A 25024-nucleotide genomic window follows, 5' to 3' on the forward strand; every position below is an offset into this window, starting at 1 on the left:
GGGCCCGGCAGAGCCCCCCCCCCGCCCCCCCCGCTGTCACTGTCCGTCGTCCTTTATTGAAATGAGAGCTGTCCCCACACTGCCAGAGTGCACGCTGTGTGCGCACAGCACGGAGCTGGCTTTGCTGACACGACCTGCTAAAGGCGTGTCGTCCCAGCTTTTGAAGCGCCTAGCCCCCAGGCACGCAGCTAAGAGGCCGCCGGGCCCCTGGGCGCAGAAGCTGGGGCCCACCTGGCCTGCGATGGGGGAGGGCGACCCTACGTCAGCGACGGGCTTTCTGGGCTCTGTAACGTGCACGTTATCTCCGTTAGAAATCGCAGAGGAAGCTGGATGCCAAGTGCTCTTTCTGCCCTGTCTCCTCTTCAGAGGACGGTGTGAGATCTTCATTAAAATTAATAAGAATCAGCAGCCCGCTGCGAGCTGCCCCCGTTCCTGGGCAAGTCCAGAGGACACTTCTCATAAGCGGGATGGATGGGAAGGGCTGGCACCGCAGTCACAGCTCCCTGGGGAGCTGCCACCGCCAGCTCTGGAGACTTAAAGGGACCGGATCTGAGTGTGTCTGGTGCGTTTCCCATCATCCCACACCACCAGGGTGGGGGGATTCGTTTGGTTTTTGCAGAAAGCTTCTTGTCATTTGGAGAAGCAAGAGGAGGCGGGATGAAGCCAGCGGGGCTCTTGTTCAGGTCCAGTCTCCTCTAGGCTGGCAACCACGCTGCTTTTCTGCTGCTTTCCAAGGGGGGGCTGCGAGTTAAAGCAAGTCAGCATCGCAGGCGACCTTGGGGTGCCCTCAAGTAGAGAGTGTGTGGGCATCTCGGGGAACTCAGTGGTTCTTGCTTTTTCTTCTTCTCCAACACACCCCAAAGAGAGAATACTCCTATTAGGAACGGCAGCCCACACCCTTGACCTTGTGTGCAGGGTCACGGTGCAGGGCCTGCCGTAGGCGCCTGCTTCCAGCTTTCAGCCCGAGGGCTGTGAGGATGAAAGCTTTGCTTGGTGTGTGGCTGTACGTTTGAACATGCTGTTTGTGTGTATGTGTGCATGTATGTGTGCATGTAGATACGCGTGCATGCGTATATGTATGTATATGCACATGCATGTGTATATGTATGAGCATATTTGGAATGCATGTGTGCGTATGTATGGGTGTGCATGTGTATGAGCGCACATATGTATATGTGTGCATATGCGTATGTGTGTATATGTATGTGAATGCATGTATGTGAATATGTGTACATGTATGTGAATGCACGTATATGTGCATGTGTGTATGTATTTGAATGCGTACGTATGTGCATTGTGTATATATGTATGTGTATGTGGGTACATGTGTGTATGTATGTGAATGCATGTGTATATGCATATGTGTGTGTGTATGTATGTGTGTATATGTGTGATTGCGTGTATATGTGCATTTGTATTTGTGCATACGTATGTGTGTATATGCGCATGTGTATTTGAATGCGTACGTATGTGCATTGTGTATATATGTATGTGTATGTGGGTACATGTGTGTATGTATGTGAATGCATGTGTATATGCATATGTGTGTGTATATGTATGTGTGTATATGTGTGATTGCGTGTATATGTGCATACGTATGTGTGTATATGCGCATGTGTGTATTTGTATGTGAATGCACGTATACGTGCATGCATGTATATGTGTGTGTATATGTATGTGTGTATATATGCGTGTACATGTGTGTGTGTGCATGCGTTGCCCAGCACCAGCAGGCACCCACAGGCGGTGGCTGTTGTTACTCTGACCCCCCTCTTGGGGCAGGACTGACGGCTGGGAGCTGCGCACGGCAGGGCACTAGTCGTGCAGGTGGGGGTGACCCTCCGCCTCAGGCTCAGCTGCCCCCAGCGCCCAGCCTTCTGCACAGAGGCCCTCTTGTGAGGTCATCAGGGGGCGTTGCGAACCAGGTCTCCTCCGGTCCGAGGGCCTGGGCTGTGGGCCCCGAGGGTGCAGGGCTGAGCAGGGACAGGTGAGGCCTGGCCCCTGAGCGGCTCCTCACAGGTGAGCCGGCACCACGGGAGGCTGGGTGGCGGCTCTGCTCACTCTGGTTTCCTATATCCCACCTTCTGGGCCCCCGGGTAGGGTTGTTTGTCTCCCACGAGCCTGCAGCATGCCCTCAGGCCCGGCCCCTGGAAGTGCAGCCTTGGCTTGTGGCTGGGTCTGGGGAGACCAGGCCGCTGCCCCACAGCCGAGGTGAGGGCTCGGGGCCCTGGATGTGGCCAGGAGACCTGGGCCGATGTCCTATGCTCAGTGACCTGAAGGGTAATGCCACTTTGCAGGTGAGGAAGGCGAGGCTCTGAGGGCTGTGACTCGCCCAAGGCTGCGCGGGTGGAGGGCTGGGACCCGGGCCTCGTCTGCCCGATTGCAGGCTGTGCCCTGGATCACTGGACACCAGTCGTACTAGCGGCATGACTGGTGGTGGGTGGCACCACCCCTCTGATTCCAGTTTCTCTTCTGGGGCAGAGGGAAAGTGTACCAGTCAGCTGGGGCTGCCGTAACAAACGTGGCAGATGTTTATTCTCTCGGCCCTGGAGGCTGGAGGTCAGAGACCATGGTGTCTGTAGGGCTGGTTTCCCTGAGGCCTCTCTCCATGGGTCGCAGATGGCCGCCTTCCCCGTGTCCTCACGAGGCCTTTCCTCTGTGTGTGGCTCGCTGGGTGTGTCTTCCTCTTCTTACAGGGACACCAGTTCTATCGGATTAGGCCCTCACCTTTCTGACCCCATTTAACCTTAATTACCTCTTGAAAGGCCATCTCCAAATATGGTCACATTGGGGGTTAGGGCTTCAACATATGAATTTTGGAGGGACACACAATTCAGCCCATACCGGGTGGTAATGGCAATAACACTGTGTGGTTGAAATCCATCACTACATGTGGACACGCTTTCCCGGCACACAGTGTACCTGGAAGTATTCTAATTTATCTCCGAAAGTTGGAAAAACTAGCAGAACTCCTCCAGATTGCAAGCACCTCTATTGCTAACTCCAGTTTGCTCCTGGCAGCAGCGAGCAGTGGGTTACCATAGAATCTCAACCAGCCTCCAAAGAGGGCTGCCTGCGGGGTCTGGTCCAGTCCTGCTCCAGCTTTGGGGGCCCTGGAATCACCCAGGGATGTGTTAAAATGCAGATTTTGGTGCTTGAGCTGGTGGGGCCTGAGGCTCTGCATGCTTGTGCAGGTCCAGGGGGGTCATGGGGGACGTGGCTCGCTCCTGAGGAAGCAGCTTCCCAGCTCGGAGGTTCTGCCTCCAAATGACAGTTATCGTGGCCAGCACTTACGTCCACCTGCTACGTGCCAGATGCCGTTCCCGACGTGCTCGCGTTTCCCTCAACGCCCAGTGAGATGGCTGTTACGGCTATTATTAGCCCCATTATGTAGGTCAGAAATGCACAGAGATAGCACAGCCGAGTGATGGGGGGCGGGGATCAGCTGGGCCCCAGGGCCCAGCTCTAAGCCTTGTGCACACGGCGCTGCGGGCCTGGAGTCTCAGACAAGCAAGAGAAGCTGTTATTACAGGACACCACTTTGCAGAGAGAAAACCGAGGCGCAGAGAGATTCGGCCTCGAAGGTGTAGCTGGGGCACAGACCTGGGGCCGCCTGACCCCCAGCCTTGGCCTGCACGGGGGACCTCCTGCAGCTCCAGCCTTCACACATCGCAGACCGCAGGGGTCTCCAAGCCCGGTTCTGGAAGCAGCAGCACCTGCAACACTCGGACGGGGATGCCCCACCCGGACCTGTGGAATCCCCGCCTCGGGCGGGCCCAGCCATCGGTGGTGACGAGCCCCGGGGGACTCCCGCCCGGAGGTTTGCAGACCTGCAGTGCCTTCCTTCCCGGCCTTGGGCTTGGGGCTCACTGCCTGCCCCCATCTCCCCCTGCCCCGTGAGCTGCTGGCATCCGATTGATTTTCTATACGTGTGCCTGGTTTCTCAGAGCCCCCTATGGCAGGGGCCGGGTCCCACACTCCTCCCAGGGCAGGAGCTGGGCTCAGTACCTGCTGGGGGCAGGTGCCACGTGTCAGCAGCAACCTTGACTTAGTGGTAAAGTTCGGCCGTGCAATTGAGAGATGGGCTGAAAGCCAAAGGCTCTCCAATCATCCTCAGGTTATGACTTATTTACCATAGCAGGATGTGTGCTAGACCCTGACTGCATCCTTCAGCAGATGCAGTGAGTCATGAAGTAATCGTCTGCTAAGCTGAGAGATTTTATGCGGGGTCGGGGGGTGAGGGGGCAGCATTTTCCCAGTTGTTTTTGATCGCAGGTGTTTCCCCCTCCAGCGTGCTCCTCCAAGCCTCCTTACCCTCTCCCTGTCTGCGTGGGGCAGCAGGAGCCGTCTGGGTGGGGCCACAGGGTGGGCAGGTGTTGTTCTGAGTTTCCCTCTGCAGGGAGGGGTCTCGGGGAGAAGTGACCCCAAGGTTGGTAGGAGGCCCACACTCTATTCTCACCTTTTCTAGGTGGAATCTTAGCACAGACTCTTCAGGTGATGGGTTTGCACTCACACCCCATCTGCCCCAACCTGCCCATTAAAACGTGGACCAGACTCCTCTGCAGTGTTGGGTCTTCTGAACGAGGAGGCGTGTTCCCGGGCAGGAAGCCGCTCTCCAGCCTCTGGCGACCCTGCCCCTCTCCAGTGGGATCCACGTGCCGGGCACCATCCACCCAACTCATTACTGTGGGTGCAAATCCCTCGGACTCTGTGTCTCTGCCTCCCTGTCTGAAGGTGCGGTGGGGTTGGGGGTCTCCGAGACCTCCTCCTGCTCCGGCACTCTCTTCGTGGGACTGCCCGGTGGAGCCCGGGCTTAGTCCAGTTTATCAGGCCTGCGCGTCCCCGTAAGGACGCCGCAGCAAGTGTCCCAGCAGACCCTGCTGAGACAGCGTGGAAACAAGCCAAACCACCCCGTGATTTGGCGAGGTGTGAAAGTAAGAAAAGCACGAGCAGGGAGGTCATCTCGACACTTACCCTGCTCAGCCCAGCTTCCCCAGGGCTCACGTTGACCCCAGGACCTCAGGAGGGGCACATCTGAGAGTTAGGGAAGGGAACGTTGGCCTTTGGAAGGAAAGGTGTTCGGAAGGAGGATATGGCGGTAGAGGCCCTGGAACAACAGCAGTAGCCGAGTGTGCATTCCAGGGACGTGGGCTTTTCTCTGGAACACTTTGCAGGGGGCTGAGCAGAGTGTCTGTGGTCACCTTTGAGCTCAGACCACACTAATGGACTAGAGGGTCCAGGCAGGTGGCTCGGGGGCCATAGCCAAACACCACAGACACAGGGCCTTAAACCCCTGACACTGATTTCTCACGGTTCTGGAGGCAGGGGTCCCAGAGCAGGCTATCTGCATGGTTGGGGTCTGGGGAGGACCCTCTTCCTGGCCTGCAGATGGCCGACTTCTGGCCGCGTCCACAGATGGTGGAGAGAGAGGATTCCAGGCTGTTCATCCTCTCATCAGGGGACACGTGCCACCCCCATGACCTCTTCTGACCCTGACCCCCTCCAGATGCATCACGTGGGGGTCAGGGCTTCAGCGTATGAATCTGGGGGGCACCTCAGTCCACAGCAGGAGGGGACAGTGGTCAGGCCTGTTGGACGGCATGATGCTCCTGTATGGCAGCAAAGACAGGGCGGGGAAGCTGAGGGGAAGATTCCAGGGAGAAAGGACTGTCTGTGGACGGTGGATTCGACGAGCCGTGCATCTCTGGCTGCAGAACCGGAACTGCTGGCTGGAAGGAGCAGGCGGCAGCTTTGGAGTTCCTGCAGGTCAAAGAAGGAGCACTTTTCTATGGCTGCAGCTGCCTCAGGATGGCTGCGCTGGGGGGCGGGGGGGTTCACTTAGAGCCCCAGGGGCGTGGCTGTCAAGGCCTCTGTGGTCCCGTCTGGCCCAAGAGCTGAATATCCTGGTCCTCCTCCAGCGATAAAGTAAAGCCCCTCACCATATCCTCAGAGTGGAATATTTACTAAGTAAATACTTATTTAGTAAATATTGTGGCATGTATCACTACAAGGCAGTGCTTATCAGTGATTTCAGTGCCACCTCTTTTTCTGGATTACCAGTAGGGTGAGTGCAGTTGATTGACTGGCTGACTGACTGAAAACTGTTTCTTTCCTGTTATCTTTTCCCTCTCACTGCTCCGCCGTTTTCCTGTTAGAGAATTAATCAGCTTGAAATGCTGTCATAACGCGACACGGAAAGGCTATATATTCCTCGACCCTGGAAGGACCAGTCAGGAGATTGAAGCGGGGCCGGGCTGTCGGGGTGGCTGAGAGGGGAGGGCAGGGCTGGCCCAGCTGACGGAGCCCAGACGGAGCGGGGTACCCGGCTGCGGTGCCCCGGCGAGCCCGGCGCGCCCCGCCCCGCGCAGCCCTGCGGGAGCTGTCTGCACCCGGGTCCTGCTTCCTCGCCTCCCGCCCCACCCTCTGAGACCCTCCGGCTCGGCCCCGTCCTCGTCCTACGGCTTCTCTGGGGCCCTCCTGACGCGGGTCCTCGTCCTACGGCTTCTCTGGGCGCCACCTGCCGCCTCCACCTGCTCCGTCCCTCTCTCGCCTTCCTCAGTGCGGTGCTCCAGGGTGCCCGGCCCGCTCTTCCCACGGGGGGCCTTCCCGCTGGGCCCCTGGTGCAGGTCTGTGCTCGCGGGGCCCCCGGGCTCCATCCCCACCCCAGACCCAGTCCCCGCAGGCCGGCCGGACCCCTCTCCTCGCTCGTCCCGGGCGTTCGACCTCAGGGTGTCGTCTTCTTGCCCCTCCTCCCTCCTGCCCTCCAGGGACGGGCACCCCTACCCCCCAACGACCAGGCCAGAGGCTTGGGCGCCACCGTCCCCTTCACCCTGACCCTCCCTCACGCTGGTCGTTCAGACGTGGTCGTTTCTGCCTCCCAGACATTTCTGGGAATTTCTCCCTACCCTCCCGACACCACTTCCCCGGGCCGCCTCCTGCTGGTGCCTGCCTCGTCCCTGTCCAGGCCTTGTCCACGTGTGACCAGAGGCATGGTGACATGGTCCTGGCCGGTGGCTCTCTTCTCCCCAGCTGCCGGATGCCTCCTCGGAGCCCTGGGCAACTCCTGTTACAATTCTAGTTGTGTGAGTTACCACCGGCCGCTATCTCCCCGACCCCCCCGCAGGCCCTGAGCCCTGTCACTCCTGTGTCCCCAGCATCACGCACCGTACACGGTGTCCGGGGCAGGAGTCACCTCGTGGCGGGACCAGGTGCTTGACCCGCGCAGGCGCTTCACCCCCGCGAACCCCATCTGCGCGATGAATCCCTCCTGTAACCAATTAAGAGAACACGTGTGCGCGTGCCCTGCGCCAGACGCTTCACCCTTGTGCGAATGTAAGCCGGCTTTGGGTGGGGTGTCTGCATCTCTGCTGTGGTCCACCCCTCAGCCTGTGTTCTGTCCTCTGCCCTCGACCTGGCCTGAGCTGTGGGGACATCACAGAACTAGGCCTTGCTCGCTGGCCGGAAGGGCTCAGTCTAAGGCTCTTGGTTGAGTCGAGGACATGGGGAGGCACCGTGTGGCCTCCTCTGTTCTCTAGCGTGTGTGACTTTGGGGGGGGGAGTCTTCCTTTGGGAAGTACATCAGCAGGTGACATGTAGAACCTTCTGGGGTCAGTCGGATGCACGACCTTGGAGAGGTCAAGCAAGAGTCGTAACGTGTTCGGCGTCCTCGTGTGCGTGTGTGCGTGCGTGCGTGTTCGCGTGGGCTGATACACAGGCGGCGTACTGCGTTACCTTGCCTCGACCAACTGTGATCTCGTTGTTTTCCACAGGAGACGTGGGTGACAAAGGACAGAAAGGCGGTGTGGGGCGCCATGGAAAAATCGGTCCCATCGGTTCTAAAGGTACTTGCGACACGCCTCTGCTTGCCTTCCCTCGCAGGCCCACCGCCCGGGCGCTCAGAGTAGCTGGTGGTCGTGGTTATTTTGTGCGCTTTATACACGATAAGCTCTGTTCCAGCGCTTGCGTTTGGCGATCGATCAGACTTGACTGGGTGCCACCGGGTGGGGCACCCGGTGCCCCGGTGCCAGGGGCAGGCACCCTGCCCCTCAGGGTTCGCATGCTGCCTGGGGGAGAATCAGGAGCCCCAGTTAGGGCAGCGGAAGGACCGCGTTCCCGACACACTGTCCGTCCACCCGCAGCTCGGGTGACTCAGACTCTCCGAGACTGGGGGCTGGCTCCCCATGAGCACGGGGGGCAGGAGGGTGACAGCAGCGGTGAGGCAGCGCCACTGCCCACGCGACCCCGCTTGACCTGCACAGCCCTGGGGGGTGGGCAGCTCGGGAGGCTGTCCCCGGGGCAGTTAAGGGGTGGCTCAGCATCGCCCGGCTCTTGCGCCCCCCCCGCCCCCCGTCCGCACTCAGTCAGCGAACGCTTTCTGAGCCCCTGGCTTGGCCTGTGCCCGTGCCGGACCCCAGAGGGCTCGGGGTGAAGGAGGCGAGGCCCCCCAGCCCCGTGAAGGGCTCCCCCAGTCCTGTCATGGGTGCTGGTAGCAGGAGACAGGCGGGGGGCGGGGGGCTGGCAGGGAGCTTGGCTGTGGTCTGCTGTGCCCTGCGCGGTGCCCGCGGTCCTGTGCCCCATCACCCTGCCTGGGCTTTGAGCTGTGAGTGGGTCCAGGTGGTCAGTTCTGATCGATGGCACGGACCTCGCCCGGCCCAGCCCGGCCCTGGGGGCAAGGGTCCCTCAGCCAGGACCGAGACGAAGAGCGTGGCCAGCTCGGCGAGCTGCGTCTCTCCTCCCGGCACATCCGTGGGAAACCCCTGCCCCGTGGATTCATTACAGAGCGCGCAGATCGATACGCGTGATATAGAGAGGGATGGGGATGCTTTGAAAAAGCTTAGAAAAATTGTGGTAAAATATTTGTAACTTAAAATTTGCCACTTTAACTATCTTCAGTGTACAATTCAGTGACGCTAAGCACGACTGCAGTGTTGTAGAACCACCACCGCTGTACGTTTCCAAAATGGTGTCATTCCCCCAGAGAGAGGCTCTGTCCTCATGAGCTAATAACGCCCCACACCCCTGCAGCCCCTAGCAGCCTCTAATCTGCTTCCTGTCTCTATGAACTTGCCTGTTGAGATATTTCATATAAATGGAATCATACAGTATTTGTCCTTTTGTGGCTTATTTCACTTGGTATAATGTTCCCAAGGTTCATCTATGTTGTAGCAGGTGTCAGAATTTCCTTCCTTTATAAGGCTGGGTAATATTCTGTTGCATGGATGGACCACATTTTATTTATCCCTTCATCTGCTGATGGCCACTGGGGTTGTTTCCACCTTTTAGCTGCTGTTGAGAACGCAGTGGATACTGGCTACAAGTAGGGATGTGTGTGCTTTTAACATGCAGCATGTGCTCTGGGTAAATGTCAGAGTCTCACCAGGGGACAGCTTGCCAAGAAGGCCCTTACTGGGCTTGGCTTACCTGATCTGCTCCGTCTCTGAGACTGCCATCCTGGGTCCTTGTCCAGCTGATCCCTGAGTCATTTTCAAGCTCCTCATGTTGATAAAAGAAAAAAACGGAATCACTTGGACGGAGACTGCCGAGCTCTCTCCACCCCCATCAAACGGAACATGACTCTCCAAGGATGTAGAAGTCGCTGCCCCTTCACTGTCTGAGGTCAGCTGAGAAGCTTAAATTCTCTCAGGGGGAAGAAAGGTAGTGCTTTAGGAATATTCCTGTGATTTTAAAATAAATATCCATTGTCTAATTTTAGAGCAGCTAGAAAGCTTTGTTGCCATGATTTTCTCTTATCACTTTGTTTCATAAATTGGAAGAAACGGAGGGGCAGAGTGGCTGAGTCGTCTGTCCTGTCCACAGAAGGCTGGCGCCCAGGTGTCCGGGTGGCTGTGCCCCTGGGACACCTTGCTGCCTCTCAGAGAGGGACAGGGAGGACCGATCTCGTGTTGACTCTGTTTGGATGAGGTAACCTCTAAGGTCCATCCGTCTCTGACGTGACCTGTTCTACCTGAATCTTCTTGCTGTGATGTGGGACACGGAGAGAGCTGGCACAGGGTGCTAAGGATTTCCGAGATGACAGCGTGTTCTAGGAAACGTGCTGGGTTTTCCAGAATTGACTTAAAGAATGCTCATCTGATAATCTCTGAAGTCCCGTGATATGTGGATGTTCCACGTCACATAAACAGAGCCTGAAGAATCAGCCATCTACAGGCCATTCCTCCCCACAGTCCACCGCAGACGGAGGGTCTGGGAGAAACCGCAGGGCGCTGCACGTGGAAGAAAGAACATCGTTACCTGGACATTTTGAACTCAGGGGACACGTCCCACCCCTGCTTTGTGACTTTGGTCTTGCTTCTCTTTTCCAGGTGAAAAAGGAGATTCTGGTGACATAGGACCCCCTGGCCCTAATGGAGAACCAGGTATGGCATAAAGGGTCCAAGGATTTTTTAGAAATGTATTAAAATTGCACTTTTAAAAAGTATAAATCGTGACATGAAACTTAATAGGCTGGAAAAAGCGCATGTAACTGACACGCCTTCCTCGTGCATCACACCCTCCTGTGGACTATTGCAGAATTTGCTTTCCTGCTACCTGAATGTTTTCATTCCCGTGCAGGGCTGTGGGCTGCACGCCGACTGTGTATCATCACACCTCATCACGATCCGGCTTAGCCACACGCGTCCTAAAGCGCACTTTCCTCCTTTCCTACTGCGTCTCTGGGAGCATCAGGACCCCCACCAGCTTCTCTGAGAAGCGCACCCGTACTTTCTGGCTCATCTTCTGCATTCTGGGTGTCCTTGCAGCCGACTCCCCATGACCCTCCTGTCACCGCGGACCCCGGCCCAGCTCAGTGGACTTGACCGACGTCCCTGCCGGCCGTCCCTCTCTGGTGCCAGGAGACCGGGCCGCGGGCAGCCCCCGTCCTCTCTGCCTGCCGCCCTGTTGCCCCCGCTTCCTCCTCTCTTCTCGGAGGAGCTCTGCCTGCTGCCCTTTCTTCTTTCTCCACGTGGCACAGCCTGCTCCCCGCTCTAACCCCACCCCTGCTCCCTGGGGTTTGGCTGCACCCGCCCTCCGCCCCCCTGCCCAGCACGCACCTCCACCCCGATGTCACTCAACCCCTGTCCCCGCCAGGTCCAGGCTGTCTAAGCGCAGTGTCCCCCAACCCCTGCCGGACTGTCCCCCACGTCGGTCTGTGTCCTGTTCCTGCCACCGTCACTCAGGCTCTTGTGGCCTCTCAGCCCCGTTACTGAAACGCCATCCTAACAGGTCTGCACCTCTGGTCCTCGTCCCCACCGCGTGTGACCACAGGAGACGCTTCACAGATACTAGATTGAGGGGGAAGATACAGTGTCTGAGTCCCTTGGGTAGGCCCTTCCTGTGAGCTGAGGGGACCTGCCAGGTTGATACCGGTTCCATCTCTCCAGAAAACATCAGCGCCTCAAACCTCAGCGAACTCAAAGACAACGTGTATCTCAGAAAAAGTTCCATTAAAGAAAAAAAAAAAACCCAATCACACCAGCATCATTCCAGGTGCCCACGTGTTGGGGAGTGTTTGGGTTCTAAGTGGTAGAGGGGGGCTGAGAGTTTGGAAGACGGGGCAAACAGCAAAGAGCGTGTTCAGACTGGAAAGGCAGGCTGAGAGCTCCGCACGATGGAATTTCTCAGGAAGAGCTGAGAACTCCTGCCCCTGTGCCCACAGAGTCAGAGCAAAGGGTGGGCGGGAGCCGGCGGCCCCTCCTCGTCTGGTGGAGAAGCCGAAGCCAGCAGTGCCACCGTGGGCGACGGGCCCCCCAAGCGCTGTGACGGCCGAGTGACATTCTGAGAAGGTTCCTGACCACGTGGAGCTCTTCACAGCGGGAAGGTTAGGGCCCTCCTGAGGGGCCAGGAGGAAACGCCTAAGTGAGGCGAGGTTGGCCTCGCTGGGATGACTGAACGTCACCCCACGGCTCCAGCTCCAGCACTTTCCTCAAACGTCTTGGCGTCTGTCCTCCCGCGCTGTCACTGCCCGCAGTCTTCCCGACGTGACTGTCCCAACCCCCTGCTCTCGCCCACCCGTCTCGCCGCCAAACCTCCACCGATTTCCTCCTACGGCGACCGGAGCGAGATTGTGAAACGTGACTCCGACCTTGGCGCCCCTGTGAAAACCCTTCTACTCCTCCTTGCCTTTAGGATCAAGTCTGAAATCTCCATTGCAGCCTCAAAGGCCTTCGTGTCTGTTGAACCGCCTAGCATGCTGGGGAGGGGGTGTCCCCTCCTTCTCTGAGCCCGCCTCTGGGTCAGTCCCATCACAGGCCGGGCGCGGTCTCCGCAAAGGCCTTCGTGTCTGTTGAACCGCCTAGCATGCTGGGGAGGGGGTGCCCGCCCCCCCCGAGCCCGCCTCTGGGTCAGTCCCATCACAGGCCGGGCGCGGTCTCCGCAGGCATCCCGTGTGAGTGCGGCCAGCTGAGGAAGGCGGTCGGGGAGACAGACAACCAGGTCGCTCAGATCACAGCGGAGCTTAAGTTCATCAAACATGGTACGTGCTTCTCGGGGCTTCCCTGCTCCCGTGTCCCCCCGACCCCTGCCCGGAGGCAGAGCGGCCCTGGCTCTGCTCCCCGCGCGCGCGTGCTGGGTTGGCGCCCCGGGTTTGCTGGGGACCCGCGAGCGCTCGCCCTCCAGCCCTGTCCCCGCAGCCGTCGCGGGCGTGCGCGAGACGGAGCGGAAGATCTACCTGCTGGTGAAGGAGGAGAAGCGGTACGTGGATGCGCAGCTGGCCTGCCAGGGCCGGGGCGGCACGCTGGGCATGCCCAAGGACGAGGCCGCCAACGGGCTGCTGGCCGCCTACATCGCGCAGGCCGGCCTGGCCCGCGTCTTCATCGGCATCAACGACCTGGAGCGGGAGGGCACCTTCGTCTACGCGGACCGCTCGCCCATGCAGACCTTCAGCCAGTGGCGCAGCGGGGAGCCCAACAACGCCTACGACGAGGAGGACTGCGTGGAGCTGGTGGCCTCCGGGGGCTGGAACGACGTGGCCTGCCACCTCACCATGCACTTCCTCTGCGAGTTCGACAAGGAGCACGTGTAGCGGGGGCCCTGCTGCCCCAGCGTCGGCGGGTGGCTGCCGGCTGCCGCCGCGGGTGGGAGGCCCTGCCGGCCACGTGGTCCCCAGGCAGGAGTGCGGGGTCCCCGGTAAAGGCTCCTTTGCTGAATCTTAGAGAATGGTGCACGCTTAGGCGAAAAAGAAAGAAAAAAAAAGTGTTTCTGGGTATTATTTCTGAAGAACTAAAGTTTTATTATTTGTAGTGTAGACAAAATGTTCATTATGTGATTATTACTCAGAATTGCTCTTGGCTTTGTGCAAAGTATGAAACGAGATCTTTAAATGTTACAACAGTTAAGTACAAACAATGGTAGTGAGGTCTTAAGTGACTACCTTCGTTTTAATTTCTGTACGGAAAAGAATCCTCTTAGCTTAGATCAATGCTTCTGTAAAAGTAGAAACAACTTTGCTTTGCTGCAAACCCAGGTTTCAGGAAAAAGAAAAGTAAATGCTCCGAATTTGACAACCGAATGTGTGGCGTCATCCTGTTCTCTCAGTGTCTTCTCCAGCGGTATTCGTTATCTCTTCCTGTATCGCCGTCACCCCCAAACAGCGACTCACGACAAAGCATCAGTGTCCCCGCAGGTCCTGTGGGGTGGGACTTCACCCAGAGCTCTGGGGGCTTCTGTCTCACCAGCCACACTCGACCGTGAGGTTGCTGGTGGGATTCAGCGCCACACGGGTGGCTGGCTCGAGGCCTGGCGTCCTTGCCGGGCGCCTCTGCCCTGGGCACCTCCCCAAGGACCGCTGGCCGCCTCAGCGCAGTGTGAGCGTGCGCCCATCCTGGAAAGGGACCCCCCCCCCCATCACTGTCTGCGTTCTGGTCTCAGAAGCCTGTCCCCAGGTCCAGCCTGAATTTGGGGAGGGGACTCCTGGAGACGGGACCGCTGGGGGCCATTCCAGAAGCTGCCTGCCAGTCACCCATGGTTCTTCCTTTGGTACATCAGAACCCCCAGTAAAAAATAATAAATATCTTCATTTTTCAAAGAGAACAGGCAGACACGCACACACAAAGGAAAGCAGCTGGGGCGGGGAGCCAGAAGGGGGCTCTGGGGAAACCGCTCTCCAGGGCCTCTTGTGTGTCTGCGTGTCTTGGGAGCGAGGCCCTGGCTGCCCGACGCTCCGCGCCTGCAGGATGTTTGTGTAGCGACTGCTTTGGAGGAAAGGGAGCGTCTGCCTAGAGCTGCTGGGGTGACCGGCAGGCAGGCGCGGTGAGAGCCCAGCGCAGTAAAGGTGCCGGCTTCCTCCCCAGGGGCTGGTCCTCTTTGTGCCCTGCGGACTGGAGCTCAGGCCCCGGTGCTATTGCTGTAGGTGCCACGGGGCCAAGGCGGCGGCTCTGCTCCGGGTATCTGCGGGACCCCTGCTGCACCCACGGGCCTGCGGGGCAGCCAGGCAGCCCTGTCCACAGCCCAGGGCCCATGACCTTGAGCTGGCCCAGGTGGCTGCCCCTCACAGGCCAGGCAGATCCAGTCCCAGGGGCCTGTGCAAGGGAACTGACCAGGTGGCGACTGCGCTCGGGCAGGGCGTCCTGAAGCCGGAGCTTCCCCAGCGTCACCACGACGGCCTCGGCCCGTGCGACTGCGCTCGGTCACCTGGGCAGAACTGCCCCGGTTCTAGGGTGGGTCAGCGGTGCCCCCCCCCACTCCCGGGCTCTTCACCGGGGTCAGGTGCAGCCCAGGGCAAGCCGGCGCCTCCCTGGGTCTGGATTCCTCTCTCGTAGGGGAGGAGTTGGGATGGGGCCACTTCTGTGCTCTCGGGTCGCCTCGGCTCTCGGGTGAAACCAGAGGGGAGCCGATCCACGTCCCCTCCTGTCGCCGCCTCCGCTGAGCCCTCCTCCGAGGCTCTGTGCCAGCACGAAGCGCAGGAAAGCACGCCGGCCTTTGTCTGCGCCCGGGTCACACACCCCTACAGGGCCGTGACGGTTTCAAAGAGAATCTGATAGGACAGGCGCAGCCGGCAGGAAGCCAGAAGCACAGCCGCTAATTGAATCCCCCAGCTCGGCAGGAAGGGCCCGCGGGGTGGGCCGCGGCCCCTGATTTGCGGCGCAGGAGGGAGGCGGTCTGGTTGAGGGGAGAAGCGGGATTTATTAGGTGCTGCATCGAGGCGTGACCGAAAAGCCGGCGCGCGGGCACGTCTCTGAGCCCCCGGGGCCGCGTGGGCGGAGAGGCTGGGCGGCGGCGCACCCGCGCGTCCACACTGCCACCCAGCGGCCGCGGGCGGACGTGCACCCGCGAGACGATGCTGCCGGACTCCCGGGCCCCCCAGGCTGCCCGCCGCCCTGAGGCTCTGGGGGTTCCTGTGCGCGCGCGCGCGTGTGTGTGTGTGTGTGTGTGAGAGAGAGAGAGAGGTATCGAGAGAGTGGGGATCAGTCAGAAACGGAGAAGGGAGACATGCAGAAGAACAAAGGGACAAAAAGGGCAGCAGGGAGGGGAGGAGGCCCCCCCACGACCCAGCAGTGCCAGACCCTTCAGGGAACACGCAGCCGTGCTCCGTGTGGCTTCTCATCGAGGTCTGAGTGTGACCCCAGGTGGCGGCAGCCGTGGAGACTGACAAAGAGGAGTCGGGAAAAGCACTGGTCGTCTGACTGCAGGGGTCACGGCGAGCTCAGCGTGGGCTTCCACTTCTCGCCCTGGTCCTGGTGCCCTCCTGAGCAGTTGAAATGCGTCCAGTACCAGGAGGAACTGGAATTGTGATTTATTTACTTGTAATTGATTTAAAATTTACTAAGTAGCCGCACGTGGCCAGTAGCTTCCAGGTTGGAACTCAAACGTCTGCACCAGTGTTGCCCTCCAGCTCCCGGGGCCCCGGAGCCCACCCGCCCACGTGCAGTCTCTCTTACTGCTTCTCCTGGCGTCCCAGCTCGGGTGTCCCCTCCTAAAGGGGACTCACGAGGTGTGTGTCCTCTGTGCCCTGGGAGTGCACCTCTGTCACTGCATCTCCTGCTGTGTCTGTGCCCTGCCCTCCGCTGTGAGCCTCTGGAGAGCAGGTGTGACCCCCGTGCGTGGCCCCGGGCCTGCATGCTGGGGAGCTCCAGCCACGGCTGCTGGAAGAACAAGCGCTAACGGAATGAACACCCCTTAGGCTACACTGACATGTGCCGGCACTGCGTTGAGAGCTTTCAAATATCAGTCACATGAGGACATATCTGGGTGGAAATAGTGTTCACTTCCCAGCTGTGTGGTTTGGACAGTTTACTTGGCCTCTCAAAGAGGCATTCTCTTCATTTGTAAGATGTGAATAATACCGAACTTGCAGGGTTGTTCTGAGGATTCAAATGAGATAAAATAAATGAATTGTGCATGACAGTATTGTAAACTCAAAGAAATGTTAGTAAATTCCTTCTTCTGTAGTTTTCTTTTCCACCATGAGGACTAGGAAGAAACGGTGGGAAGGAGGGGTCACCCTTGGCTCAGGAGTGGGGCGACGTCGGCCGGCGCTCCCTCGAGGCCTCGCTCCATTTCTCTGAATCTGCTTTCTCGACTCAGAAATTAGGGTGCTGGGAGTTGCTGATATGATCTCCCGTTGCTGAGTCCTCCCAGACGGAGAAACCTCTGTGACTCAGTCTCTGCTTGAGAGGCCCAGGCATCTGTGGATGTCTGTTCCCACCGCAGGGGGCTCCCAGGGTGGGCGTGCTCTGTCCTCTGTCCTCTGTGCCCACTTCCAGCAAGGACCTGCCACCCAGTGGCTCAATCCATGTTTTTTTGTTTTGTTTTGTTTTTTTTGTGGTATGCGGGCCTCTCACTGTTGTGGCCTCTCCCGTCGCGGAGCACAGGCTCCGGACGCGCAGGCTCAGCGGCCATGGCTCACGGGCCCAGCCGCTCCGCGGCATGTGGGATCTTCCCGGACTGGGGCACGAACCCGCGTCCCCTGCATCGGCAGGCGGACTCTCAACCACTGCACCACCAGGGAAGCCCTCAATCCATGTTTTTTGAAGGTATCCAAAAACTACTAAAAGCAAATTGTTCTTTTCTAAATTAAAATATGTTTTTCTCTTTGAATAATAAACCTTTGCAGTCTGTGGCTGTAGAATCTGAATATTTTATTCTTAGCTACTTCAGATGGAGGCCGTGCGCTAATTCCCTCCCATTGCAGCGTCTGTGCAAAGTCGCCCAGAAGGGACCCTGGAGCTGGTGGGCCTCATCCAGTTGGAGGCACGTGTGTCATTTCAACGGCTCAAGCCTCGGTTTGGGGGGCCTGATGGGGGCCTTGCTCGCTCCCTAGGACTTTCTCCTTGCAGGAAGCATGGCTGACTCTCCCAGGGAAGGAAAAGTGGCCAGGCCTGCGGACGTCACCCAGCTGATTGACGTGGCACCTGAGTTTGGAGGAGGAAAGGTCAGTGGGTCTCTCAGGGCGAGAACAAGCCCTTAAAGCACCCAGGCCGAGGTTCCAGCTCACTTACCACTGCAGGGACCCCACTAGAAGGGCATGAATCAGGCCGCAGGGCGGCCTCCGTGAGAAAAAGCCCATTATTGCAAAAGGCTTCCGAGAACTTCTCTTAAATTGGTGACGATTATGAGCAAAGGCAGCCTTGCCTGAGGTTTAAACAAAAAGACATTTTGCACCCGCGAAAAGAATTCCCCGTCCCTCTGTGTTTTTACAGTGGAGATGAGTGGTCCTCAGACCTTAGTAGGAGAATCACGTGGAGAGCTGAACACGGTGTGCGAGGCGCCAGGTAAGGCACAGAGGGAAAGACCCAGGCCTGCCCTCCAGAGCTCACACTCTGCCCAGAGACGTCCAGACCAGGGCTGGCATCCAGGCCGGCCAGGGCACCCGCGTGGGCTGGGGAAGGGGGCAGGACCATGTAGGTAAGTGATGCTCGAAGGACTCCTCAAGAGGGGGAGGGAGCTGGCCACACAGAGGATGCAGCCAAAGGCGTTGACGTGGGGGTGAGGGGCAGGAGCCTGCAGGCGTAAGTGAGGCCCCTGTATCCCAGGGTTTAGGCCCTGGAGCAGGGGAGGGACTCCCAGGTCAGCTCCCCTGTGCTTTGCTTGCTCTGCTACCTTCTCAGGGGCAGGTGTCAACCAAAACAACCCCTGCACAACCTAAAAGTTGAGAGTTCTGTTTTATTTGGCGGACAAAACTGAGGGCTTAAGCCCAGGACGCAGTCTCTCAGCAGCGCTGAGGGACCGCTGTGAAGAGGTCAGGGAGGAGCCAGGAGCTACAGGGGTTTTTGCCGCAGAGACCAGGCAGTCGGAACATCAAAGATGACTGTTCGTTAAAGAAACCCAGACATCTCAGGTTAATGAGTTCAGCCCTTTTCTATGCATGGGGAGAGGCGAGAGCCTGGGCTCACTGGAATAGTTCCTTTGATCCGCACCTCAGATACCTGGGGCCAGGATCCTGTGCTTTCCCATTCTGAGTCCCCGCAGGGGTCCGTCCCCCCCCCCCACCCCGCCCCCATCACAACCTAAAAGTTGAGAGTTCTGTTTTATTTGGCGGACAAAACTGAGGGCTTAAGCCCAGGACGCAGTCTCTCAGCAGCGCTGAGGGACCGCTGTGAAGAGGTCAGGGAGAGGCCAGGATCTACAGGGGTTTTTGCCGCAGAGACCAGGCAGTTGGAACATCAAAGATGACTGTTCATTAAAGAAACCCAGACATCTCAGGTTAATGAATTCAGCCCTTTTTTATGCATGGGGAGAGGCGGGAGCTCAGCCCTTTTCTATGCATGGGGAGAGGCGAGAGCCTGGGCTCACTGGAATAGTTCCTTTGATCCGCACCTCAGATACCTGGGGCCAGGATCCTGTGCTTTCTCATCCTGAGTCCCCGCAGGGGTCCGTCCCCGTCCCCCCCCCCACCACCCCGTCTTCAGGGGGTGGCTGCGGGGGCTGAGGGCTTGGTGGACGGCATCCTGTTTCCATCCTGAGCTCCCTCAGGGCTCATCATCTGGGCGGCTGTAATGTGATGGCTTGATGGCCGCGATATCCTTTGTTTACTGATAAGGCAGCAGCATTTTTTTCACTGATACAGGTCACACATAGCAACAGCCCCACAAGCTAGGTCACCCGAACAGCTGGCAGCTCCAAAACAGCCAGGTCCTCCCCTGCCTTTTAGGTTCTGGCTGGGGTCAGAGGCCAGGACACTGCGTCCTTTCCAGACCACAGGTGTCCCTGGGCCCCAGGTTCAGTAGGGTGGCCAGCAGCCAGTTTACACCTTACTCTCAAAAATGGTCTGCTTTGGGAGTTCCCTGGCGGTCCAGTGGCTAGGACTTGGTGCTTTCACTGCTGTGTCCTGGGTTCAATTCCTGGTCCGGGAACTAAGATCCTGCTAGCCTAGCAGTGTGGCCGAAAGAAAAAAAAAGTTCTGCTTTGGTTAACAAATCACCAGGCCAAACTACCTGCAGGGCATCCTCTGATGAGCTGGCTAAGCCACAGGGGTGACCTTGTGCCACTTTTTTTTTTTTTTGCCCTTGCTCTGTGAAAGATTCACAAAGCCCAATGTCCTTTGTTCTTGAAAATAAATTGGTTTATTTTCTTTCCAGGTGTTAAGAAGTTAGCACTTTAGCATCCAGATGGTAAAGGGTATTAAGAAAAAAGGGTGGGAAGGAAAGATTAAGGGGGAAGCAGGCAATGAAATGTAAACATTTAAAAAGCATTGTGGCTTAATTGCATATTGTTTCCCTTCCCCTAGGCAATTTCACGTTTTCTTTTTACTGCATCTCCTAATGTTTCACTAGGGAATGAAATAAAATGGTGTGTAATTTATGGTTATTTTATCCTTACTTCTTTCTTTCTTTAGATTTTATTTGCAACAGATGACTTTTTTGCTCCTGCAGAAAACCTTATAAAGGTACTGTAAATTGGCCTCTGCAAAGTGCTGGGGTGGGGTGATCCACGAAGCCCTGTTAATTAAAATCTCCCCGTGTACTTGGGCTGGGAGTCACATGATGCGAACCAGTGAATTAGCACATTAGAACCGCAGAAAAGTGTAGAAATCAGCCTCCACTCATGCTAAGACATGGCAGAGACAGACAGCCGGGGACACAGGAATTTGGGACCACTTTTGCCCTACGGGGGAAATCACTGAGATCCTCCTGTATTTCTCTCTGCCCCACGTGGTGTTCATAATCCGTGATGGGAAGAAAAGTGGGGCAGATCTTGAATTGTTGTGAAAATGTTTTACCTGCCTAATTATAAAAATGTAGGACATGTTTATTAAAAAGAGAAAACACTGATAAATATGGGGAAAAACTGGAACTCTGCTGGAATACTGCCACCCTGTCCCACCGGCGAGAGCAGCGAGAGTTCTCTCGCGAGGGATGATGGACGCAGGGCCCCGGCAGCGGGTGTGACTGCCGTCGGGTGGGGTGCGGGCTCTGGCCTGGTGATGTGCTCTCTGGCCATCTGGCCACTCTGGTGGCACAGCTGCTCCTTCTGGGCAGGACCCGGCCAGGTCCAGAGCACGCTGAAGTCTGATCCTCTGAGGACACCCCGCATATGCTAACTTACCCGATGGAGAAAATGGTCATAAAATGAGGAACAGAGATATTGATTAGCTTGCTCTAGGTCACACAGCCGTCATTGTCAGAGCTCTTATGATTTACCATACGTCTATCTTTGAAAAAACTGAAATGCATCCACACCTTGACTTTGCTATTCCGCAGACTTATTTGCACAAGTACACAAAGATATGTAGAAAATATTCATTCCGGTGTTGCTTGAAGGGGAAAAAGCCAACCTCAATGTCCCCTAGTGGGGAACTAGTTAAAGAACCCTGGGGTCTTTCAGATATGGAATGATGTGGCCATCAGAACCTGAGCTGTCTGCCCACGCGCTGGGACAGAGGTCCAGGCAGGCCATGTGTGCAGGAGACGTGCCGGAAAGGGTTCACGCCAACCGTGAGGCGGGGTGTCTGTGGGGAGCCGGGCTTGGGAAAGTTGGGGAGAGAGAGAATGGGCCTTATTTCCTCCACTCCACTCTAGTGTGTATATATATATTCTCTCTATATATACACACTTACATATATTCACACAGACCACTTAAGATGTGTATGGATGTATACATATATATACATACACACACATTCTCTTATTTGAAAAAAAAAGGATATTACAGATAAAGCTAAAGCCCCTTTCACCACCAATTCAATGCCAATCGGCTCCTTCCCTTTGTAGAATTAACACTATGATAAGATTGGCATATTCTTCTAATATATTATATACTTTAAAATACATATATCCATATCCGTGTATAGAAAATAGTACTGCTCTTTATTTTTAAAAGTACATGCATATTTTCGTAACGCACTTGCTGTTCTGCCAGGTGCTTCTGCACTGGGTACCTGTGAACCCCATCCACGCCCATGCACAGAGGAGGGGCTGTCCCTTACCTGCTGGGTGGTAACCCACCGCAAGCCTGTCCTCCGTGGATGCGTGTTTAGGACGGTTACTTTTGAACTATGGTAAACGTCCTTGTGCGGGTCTCTGCATGTGTGCAGGCTTGTCCCTGGGATTGGCCTTCGGTTTTCTTTTCTTTGGAGACCGTGTTTGTCACTGCAAGTCGAGTACCATACTGTCTCCTCTGAGCATCTGTCAGGGAGCGTGACTGCGCCTTCCCTCGGGCCCCCGACCCGTCTCGGTCACCCTGACCGCAGTGGCAACACCAGCAGGGCTCAGCTAAGCCCCCAAAAGCTTGAGGCCTGCGAGGCCTGGGGTTAAGGGGTGGTGTAGCCCCTCTTCTCGCGCTGCGTTCGGGACAGAGCTTCACAATTCCTTACCAGCAGAGGAAGGGCTGGAGTGTGTATGTTGAAGGTGTAAGTGGATTGTAATAAAATGCAAAATTCCACCAAGTTGGATATCCTGATGCTGACAGATACCGGGCACCTCCCGTGCGCCAGGCACCACGGCACACACTTTCACGCTCAGGAGGAGACTGAGGCACGGGATGGCCGGGGGCTCCGTGCTGGGCCCTCGCCTGGGGGGCGGGGCCGTGGCCCGCTGGCTGGACCCTCCGTGGGAGCCCTGCCCAGGCCCCACCGGCTGTGCAAGGGGCTTCACGAGCGTTCCTTCAACTTGGAAACAGTCTTCGAGGGATGTGCTCACCACCGCTGCCCTCCGGTGAAGCGGTGACTCAGCCGTTCGTCGAAGGCTCCACGAGGGGCCGAGCTGAGCCTCCCCCGAGCCCGCCGCCGGCTTCCGTGATGTCAGAGCGCCTGCTCGCTTTCACACGTGGCCAGGGCGCGGCTCAGGGCGCGGGGCGCTGGGTGCTCAGCTGGTCCCCGGCATCGAGCCTACTCTTCCTCTGACGTCGGCTGAGTTCCTGGTTACGTGGTCTTTCCGGGGCTGCTTTGGGAATCCGACTGCCCTTCCTCGCTTTGCTCGACGGCCTTTCGGGAGGCACCCAGGTTGCAGTCGGGAGTTGCACCAGTGACGGGGCTCGTGGAGTGAATCCTACGTGGTCTTACCTTCTGCTGTCAGTGGCTAACTCGGTGAATGAAGGCCCACGGAGAAGTAGGACTTCTTTCTCTGAAGGCAGTACAGAGATAAGGAGGCTCCCCCTGATTTGGAGCGGGTTCCCTGGGCGTGAAGGTGGGGCAGACACCACCGCGCCTGCTAAGGTCTCGCCCAGAGCCCCTGTCTGCACCGCCCATCTGTCCCTTTCGCCTAGGCTCTCGCACGGATGTTAACGATCCAGTGGCACACGTCTTTGCTTTAGACGGACAGCCCGAGTTTTAGAGAACACGAGTGCGCTGAGTTTAGGAAGTGGATGTCTGGATGGCAGAGACCAGAAGGAAAAGGGTCCCAGGTAAGATGCTGATGACTCTGTTCATCTGCTCCCGCGAAGTTTGAAACCAGGGGCTGTTGGAAAGCAGGGTGCGCGTGGGGTCGATTAACCTGGGGCCCTTGGAGTGCGCTGTCGCCTCTGATGTCCCTTCTGACCGTCAGGCTCTAAGAATTCAGGAGAGGTCGTGCGAGCCCTGGCCATCTGTGCAAATAGGAGGGTGTAGACACTGTGTTAGGAAAAGGGAAAGATGAGGAGGGCTGTTGGTGAAGGACGCTGAGCTGTGCGAACGTCATCTGGTACGTGCGTCGCATCTGGCTTCTGCACCACTCTCTGAAGCAGGTGATCTTGTCCCACCTGATCGCCGTGGAAACAGCCTCATTCACTTAGCACAGGTCACATCACCGGTAACATAAACTGGGAATTGAGCCGAGATCCATCCTATCTTTTATGTAACCTTAAGATGCTACTTTCACTCATTGCTACTCATCAATCAAAATCCAGTTAAAGAAATGCCTGTAAAAGGAAACCAATCCAGCATTAGGCTAATAACTGGGTTTTTTTTTTTGCTATCATCTCAAGTATTACAGAAATATTGGATATTTCTAATTTTCTGTATTTCTGTGGTACTCCAGACCTTATGAGATTCTAACACGTCTGGACGTTTTAAGGTGGGTCTGTATCTGACTGGCAGAAACGAAGAACAACACAGCGACACACTGATCAAGAGTTCTTAGACTTAGCTGATGCCAAGGAGGGCGTCCTGGCTGGGGCTGTAGGAAACCCCTGAAGCTCGAGATGGCAAAGAGCACGATGTTTCTAGGAGACCCGGCTCGATACTGAGCGCCGGCCGAGCTGGGCTGGGTGTACACCAGAGTCACAGCTAAACTTTTTGTTTGTTTGTTTGTTTGTTTTGGCCGTGCAGCTTGTGGGATCTTAGTTCCCGGAGCGGGGACCGAACCCGGGCCCTCAGCAGTGAAAGCGCGGGGTCTTAACCAGTGGACCGCCAGGGAATTCCCACAGCTAGACCTTTTGGAAGGCCAATCTCATCCTTGATTCACAGTTGAAGACCTGAGACTCAGAGAGGTCAATTTGCCAAAGACACACACAGCTCAGGAAATGATGCGTTTGGAATCGGAATTGCTCTCAGAATCCAAGGCCTATTCACGTTCTGGTCCGATTAGAGTTGAGGATTCACCCGGGGAACGGTGGCCGTGTACGGCCACGTCAGGAGAGATCTTGAAGTCATGGTCAAGAATGAACCCACACACGATTTTCTGTGATGGGAGGAGCGCGTTTCTGGTGTTTTATTTTCATTGTGGTTTTGTTCGATCATGTGCTTCCTCTGCTGAATTCAATCTAAGGCGGGTGTTGCTGTTGTTTACGTCTCCAGGTCACGACTGGTGTATCAGCCAGGTGGGAGTACAGGGGGTCATCCGGGGCTTCGATATGGACACTCCTCACTTCACACGAGGAGATTATGCTCCTTGAGTGTCGATTCAAGCGGCCAACTTTGAAGAAGGTGCCTCGGGAGCCAGTGGCCCTACCCTGGGAAGGAGCATTGTGGGGTGGTGAGGCCCATCTGCCCCCGACCACACACTTCCCACCCAGACAGGCTCAGCAACCTGTCTGGAGGCCCCTCTATTGCCACGGGAGATTTACAATGAGATTCCCACTCAAGTGCTCTGTGATTTTTGATTTTTAGCTTAACAGTGTGTCTGTTACTTTGATCATCTGATACTTTGACTTAAGAAACGATGTCTTTAGTGTTATTTGGCAAAATGAAAATGACCACTCAATCCGCTAAGAGGGTATATATATCCTCTTTGATTCTGAACACAAACCGTAACCCTAACGGTCACTCTAACTTCAGATAAACAACCAGAAATCCCACAGCGAGAAGTCAGGACATGAGCCACAGCCGGCCCTGAGGAGTCTGAAGCCATTGCTAAGGTATGTCTCCCCAAGGAACGGGGTCTTGTCACGGGCTGTTAGGACAGCAAAGGGAGCAGCCCTCCTCGCCCGGCCATGCACTCAACCTGGCACAGCTCGTGCACGTGTACTTGCCCTGTGTGACCCTGAAGATGTTTCCGGAGAGGTTTGTGCAACCCCTGTACCACGGCCCATGCGAGGTCTAGGGCACTGCTTCCCACAGGGTGGTCTGCTCGTAGGGACCCTGCTGCAAAATGATGCCTGATGAGGTAAATACAGAAATTGACTCCTTAAATACTTTTTTTTTTTTTTTTTTTGCGGTACGCGGGCCTCTCGCTGC

At 56.7% G+C, this 25024-nt stretch overlaps 2 protein-coding genes across 2 annotated transcripts in view; both read left to right on the top strand.

Moving 5' to 3' along the window:
- The window catches only part of COLEC11 (collectin subfamily member 11), a 34339-nt gene extending 20634 nt beyond the window's left edge, over positions 1-13705 (top strand). The window contains exons 4-7 of the mRNA XM_024118923.3: positions 7770-7841; positions 10323-10376; positions 12377-12472; positions 12630-13705. Of these exons, the coding sequence (XP_023974691.1) occupies positions 7770-7841; positions 10323-10376; positions 12377-12472; positions 12630-13021 (614 nt within the window). The 3' untranslated portion in view covers positions 13022-13705. The remainder of the gene's footprint in view (positions 1-7769; positions 7842-10322; positions 10377-12376; positions 12473-12629) is intronic.
- A 3573-nt stretch (positions 13706-17278) lies between these two features.
- The window catches only part of ALLC (allantoicase), a 22370-nt gene continuing 14624 nt past the window's right edge, over positions 17279-25024 (top strand). The window contains 6 exon segments of the mRNA XM_007116207.2: positions 17279-17368; positions 19772-19822; positions 22687-22752; positions 22755-22776; positions 24146-24274; positions 24626-24705. Coding sequence (XP_007116269.2) covers positions 17279-17368; positions 19772-19822; positions 22687-22752; positions 22755-22776; positions 24146-24274; positions 24626-24705 — 438 coding nt within the window.

This window comes from Physeter macrocephalus, chromosome 12 (genome assembly GCF_002837175.3).
Source record: "Physeter macrocephalus isolate SW-GA chromosome 12, ASM283717v5, whole genome shotgun sequence".
In the NCBI taxonomy this organism is placed as follows: Eukaryota; Metazoa; Chordata; class Mammalia; order Artiodactyla; family Physeteridae; genus Physeter; species Physeter macrocephalus.